At 48.7% G+C, this 6,000-nt stretch overlaps 1 protein-coding gene across 1 annotated transcript in view; it reads left to right on the forward strand.

Annotated features, from left to right (window-relative positions):
* LOC103184080 (seizure 6-like protein) overlaps positions 1-859 on the forward strand; it is a 34,946-nt gene extending 34,087 nt beyond the window's left edge. Inside the window, exon 17 of the mRNA XM_007901930.2 lies at positions 489-859. Within this exon, the coding sequence (XP_007900121.2) occupies positions 489-518 (30 nt within the window). The 3' untranslated portion in view covers positions 519-859. The remainder of the gene's footprint in view (positions 1-488) is intronic.
* Positions 860-6,000: the final 5,141 nt, after the last annotated feature.

A 6,000-nucleotide genomic window follows, 5' to 3' on the forward strand; every position in this document is an offset into this window, starting at 1 on the left:
AGGGGATGATGTGTGTGTGTGTGTGTGTGTGTGTAGACGGGGTGATGTGTGTGTGTGTGTAGAGGGGGTGATGTGTGTGTGTAGAGGAGGTGATGTGTGTGTGTGTGTAGAGGGGGTGATGTGTGTGTGTAGAGGAGGTGATGTGTGTGGTGGGGAGGTAATGTGTTAGTTGTGTGTGTGTGTGTGTGTGTTGCGTTTGAGTGTGTGTTGGTCTGTGTTCTGTGTCTGCGTTTAAAGAGAGGATTCTCCCTGACTGACACACTGTGTGTATTACAATGTTGATGCTTTCAAGAACATATCAGATAGATTTCTGTTGGGAAATAATATCTCGGCATACGGTATACCGTTTGAGACACAGCATGTGCAAGTGACGGCCAGGATGGCGGAAGGCGAATTGGATGGACCTTGGTCTTCTTTCGTCCAGCAAATTCTTATGTTCTCATATTCTTTGTATCACTGACTGGCGTTACTTTCCGTTCTGATTTCAGGACACCAGAGAATACGAAGTCTCCATATGAACAAAAGCCAAGGGAGAGGCAGATCATCGAAAGCCCATCACAACTGTCTGACTCCTAAAGGAACCTATCTGCGAGGTTGACCCATGTCTGCACCTTGAATCCAGTGTAGAAATGACTTGACCCGACAGACAGACTCAGACACACAGACAGACAGACAGACAGACAGACAGACAGACCCACACAGACAGTCCTAGTCCCAATCCTAGACACTTGTTCCATATTTTATCACCAGCCGTGTGTCTCAGTATTCACAACACTTCCAGCTCAGTGTTACCATCAATTCTCCAGCTTAAGACAAAAAAAAACACCTTTCGTTCCTGCTTAAAAGATTAAGAGGTAAAATGTCAGTCGAGTCAGTCAGAGAGAGAGAGAGAGAGAGAGATTAACACGTGCAATATTTCAGTGACGGGCTGCTGTGTATACAACACGCAAGTTTGTGTGTTAGAAACTGGACGTCTATGATCATTTAAAACACCCCCTTTAATTATATGTTCATGCTTACATGTGTATATGTACACATGTCCGTGTGTGTACAACGGCTCTACATGTCGATATTCGTAATTTCAACACGCCCAGAATTTCTCTCTCTCCCGGTGTCCTGGCTGACAGACAATACCCCAGATAGAATTGGTCGCTCACTCCATGGCTGTTTGTGGGACTCACTGTGCGCAAATCATCTGCCTCGTTTCCCCCACAAAATACACACAGTCACAGTGTATTGGTGAGGCATTTTGAGTTTCTCAAGGACATGATAAGGCTCTATATCAAATGCCAGGATTATTATATGTAGTGCTGTGGTCACTGTATATAGTCTGCATTGCAGGCTAGTCACCTCTTGGAATCATCTTAAAAGCTAGGAGACTATTTTCCTTCCTGTTCTCCCCACCACTTTCCTCACTCCCCTCCCTCCCCACCCCTCCCATGGTGCAACAAGAAGCAAAATAGAGTTTTGGGTTTCTTGCCCGAGAGCGTGGACTTGTGCGTGTTTTTTTTTGTTGAACTGGAGAAATGTGACATGTGATTTTCTCATCTGAGTGGAAGGGCTTTGTTTCACTGTAAGACAACACAGTTCGTCTCTGGGGTATAATTGCCGCTGAATATAACGTACCCTCATCACCTGAGACATTTTAATTGGGGCCCACCCAGGACTGACGTATAACTGACATCCAGCGACCAAGGAGATCAGATATATTGTGAGGAGGTAAAATACACTTCCAATGGGACTCATGAGGCAACGCTTTGAGACGTTGGCCAAAGTCTCATATCACTGTGAGACCCCATTTCTGCTGCGGACTATCAATAGGCAATTATAGCTGCAGTTAACGATACAATCGCAACCTGTTGTGTTTAAGATTCCGATTCAAATATAATGGTACAGTCGGTTACACATGTTGCTGTCTCCCCCTCTGCCTGCCTCCCCATCCCCCGGGTCAGAGTCCATCCTTATGAGTCCGAGACTAACTAACCCTTGTGGCCAAATCATTGTACAGTTTGGGGGATATAAAGCTGCCAATTTTTGTGGATATGTTGCACATGATTCCATTGTTTGTACTGTAAATAGTAATTGTGTGCATGGCGTTAGATACATCTGGTGAGAAACCAACACAAGGATCTGTAATGACTAGAGCTGAGAATTCAATCCATCTATGGCTCTCTCCATTGGAACTCACTCCCCAAAGAATATCCATTGGACCAAGGTAATGGAGTGCGGTCTTTTGCCCATGAAACCATCACTCAGTGCTTTCAATAAGGGGAGAAAAATTGTGTGCGTGTGTGGTGGGGGTGGGGGGAATTAAATCTATTCAAAATAGAGATTGCCTTGTGGCACGATTTCTTTTCAATTTATGAATGATTATTCTTGTAATTTTAACATTGCTGTGACATTGATGTGAATAACAAGACCTCATTGACTAATAAAATGTTTTATTTTATCAAGAAAAAAAATCAATTGCTATAGAATAAATATACTGTGTTGTTTACGGTTTACCCTGTACGAACTGATGTCTGTTTTTAATAATTGTTAGATGCCAAAATGAAAGGATACATTTTCTCCCCCCTAATTAATAAAAATGTTAATTAAGGATTTAGACCTTTCAATTGCTTGTTGGCTTCTGTCTTAGTTAAACACGTTTAGAAATGAACACCTCTCTCTCTTTCCTATCTCTCCATTGGGATTCACTCAACAACATTCATTCTACATGCAAGGCATTTTATGTGTAGGATTCTTGTTGCATTCACCGGAGAGCCTATTATCCGCACGAGCTTGTACCCCTATTGTGGCTATGGGAATAGTGCAGATAATTGTGTTATCTCATTTAATTCACTGTTGAAAACATTAAACTAAGGTACCACCTGTGCCTGTTCAGTACTAGCATTATCATTATAATAATATTATTATTATTAATGTCCCAAATAAAATTGGTTATGTGTTTCAGGGTTGTTTCCAGGACAGTGCTGGTGCATATAAGGCTGTTGCATTTGTCTACAAATGCACAGCCACTACCCTTCACGTTAATTCCTGAGAACGCTCTTGAAACATCCTCCCGCTGAGAGAGAGAGAGATGCTACACCAAGTGCAAGGATTACGGATGGTAACAATAATAACAATCCTTGCGTCTGACATAGCCCTTTATGCAGATGAGACGTCGCAAAGCGCTTCACTGGATAGACTGTAAAGTGGAGTGACTGAATTTTGTGGGCGCAATACCAGGCTGGAGAGCCTGGATAGCGCACGGAACCACATCGGGAGAGCTGGTTAGGACACGCATCGTTACACGCTACCAAATTAAGGTGCCACAGGGACCTCCCAGTCCCTGAAGAGAGAGAGACCAGAGTGTCCTTTGGCCACTCAGGGCAATGTCCAAGCAAAGAGCTCAGGACCATGGACAGGGAGGGTGAGGGCTGGAGGTGACCTCCACACACCAGGTGGCGCTGTGACTGGCGCGTCCGCGCTGCTGACGAGCGGCCGCCCCTCCTCTTGTTCCCCCGCCGCCCCGCCCACCCACCCACCGGCCGATGGATGGCACGCCACGCGCCTGCGCGCGCACCCCGGCGGCGCCGGGCATGCTGGGAGTTGTAGTCCAGACGGCCTGCGGGAGGCGGGAGGGGAAGCCGCCGCTTGGCTTACACGGCAGAGTCCCGGTGACGGCGCCAGGAGGGCGGCCTGACCGAGGAGGAGGAGGAGGAGGGAGAGGAGGACCGGGGAAACCGAGGAGATGGAGGCGGAGGCGGGGAGGAGACCGAAGCGGCTGCTGAGCGGCGCCACCGCCGATTAAACCGCAGGTCGGTCAGTCGTGGCCCCCGGGGCTCGGGGTGGGGGGGAGGGGAGGGGGAGCGCGAGGCGGCGGCGGCGGCACACCGGCCAGTGGCGGAGCGCAGTGCAAGTGCAAGTGCTCGTGCAACGCACTGGATTGCATTGCAAAAAAAAAACAACCCCCCCCCACCCCCCCCGCCGGGATGCAACCTGCTGCATGCGTGGCATTGCATTGCACCGCACCGCACCGCAAAACGCCGGGTGCGTTGCATTGCGGTGCGGTGCATTACACTGCAAAACACCGGCTGCAACCTGCTGCTGCTTTGCAACGCGTTGCATAACACCGGCTGCGGGGGGCTTGGGGTGGGGGGCTTGGGGTGGGGGCTTGGGGTGGGGGGGGGGGGTGCAAAAGCGGTTGAGTTGCATTGGCATCGCTGGAACCCTGGGCGCGGGCGCCAGTGGCGTTGCGCTGCGGCTCAGCGCGTTACGCTGCGGCGCACTCGCACCGCAGAGGCGCCGGCTGCGACCCGCGACGCCGGCCGCGACCTGCGAGACGTGCCGCCCGCCCGCAGCGCAGTGCAAAAAAAAACACGCCGGACGCAATTCGCCGGGATCCACTGAGCTGCAGGACGCGCATTGAATGCGACACGCCGGGTGCCTTATGATTAATAATCCGTTCATTTCCTTACAGCGCCTTTCGCGTTGGGGAGGGACGTCCCAGAGTGCTTGACAGAATCTAATAATAACAAGTAAATAATCCTTGCGTCCGATACAGCGCCATATCGACTCGTCCGGACATGTCAAAGCAGCTTCTCAGAATATACGTGAGCACAGAATGCGCAGTCGATCCACTTTACTGTGAATTTGAATAATATTAATAAGTAGAATGCACAGACTACGTCATATACGTACATGTTTCCCCAAACATTACTGCGTTCGATCTTATGAAGTGGAGGCATTTCCATCCATTATGTCATTCCATTCGTTGACATCCTGGATTTTGAAAGCCAAAGGGAGTAAATGTCTATGATTGTGTGTGTAAAAAAAATATTCAAATAAGTCTCTGGCAACACGCCATCCAAATTGGTGCCAACCTGGAGAATTGTAGAGATGTGTTAGGGTCATGATGTGAGATACAAGGCAGCTCATAGTCTTCAAAGGATGAAGAAACAAAGGAAGGGCGAGGTGCCGGGTGGTGACTTCACAGAATAATTTTGCGTTTGACACAGCGTCTTTTATCACGTCGTGGAGGCTGTGCTGGTGGGAGCGCTGCATTGTTAGCGGTGCCGTCCTTCAGATGAGATGGTAAACCGAGGCCCCGTCTGTCTGTTCAGGTGGATGTTAACGATCCCGTGGCGCTGACCGAAAAGAAAAGGGAGCTTCTCCCGATGTCATTTTAGGAGCCGGGGTAGGATTGCTTGGGGAACAAAGGCTAAAACCATTCCCTTCTCTTGTCTCTCTTTCCCTCCCCTCCCTTTATACCCAGTGTTCAGTCTGATTGCAGGCCTGTTAATGTTTGCTCAAACGTGGCCCAGCTATTGAAACGGAGATCACAACAATACACCTCTGAACCGAATAGCTTTGTTTTTTTGAACAGTGTACTTGTAAATTATCCTGGAAGTGCTTATCATTCGCCTCCCACACTAATGGGCCCTGAAAGTGTGCTCTGCGGTGGGTGTTGAGCACAGTTGAAACTGACAGCAGCAAAAAACTGGTGCACTTACCTACTACTGTAGTTCCAACAAATTCCGTACACCTTTCCTTCATTGTTTCAGGATTTCAGTCTTCAGTGTCTGGGCTCCCCCCCCAACCCCCCCCCCCCCCCAAGCCTCGGCTCTTACCAACCTGCGCCTAAGACTTTCCGAAATTAGGTAAGCAGGATCTGTCCCTCCAGGGAGAGAGAGCGAGAGCGCATTCCATTCCAACAACCTATCTGGGATTTCCATGCGTAGGTGGGATGCCTGGAATTCTCGGTTTGGTTTGGAGACTTGAGCTCGGTGATGGGTATCCGTACGTGTCAAGACATCCGACTGACCAAAAAAAAAAGGCTCCCCACTGAACAGCAGCGAACTTGCAGGAGGTTCAACTAGCTGACAGCGAAATGCTGTGAATCTTCATTTTAAATGAAATGTATAATGTCATACTTTATCATCTTTTAATCGGATCTATTTCAGAGATAATCATCTCTTTCCCTCTCTCTCTCTTTCTATGTGCTCTCACTTACAGGAA

The sequence above is a fragment of the Callorhinchus milii genome, unplaced genomic scaffold (genome assembly GCF_018977255.1).
Source record: "Callorhinchus milii isolate IMCB2004 unplaced genomic scaffold, IMCB_Cmil_1.0 Scaffold8, whole genome shotgun sequence".
Classification (NCBI taxonomy): domain Eukaryota; kingdom Metazoa; phylum Chordata; class Chondrichthyes; order Chimaeriformes; family Callorhinchidae; genus Callorhinchus; species Callorhinchus milii.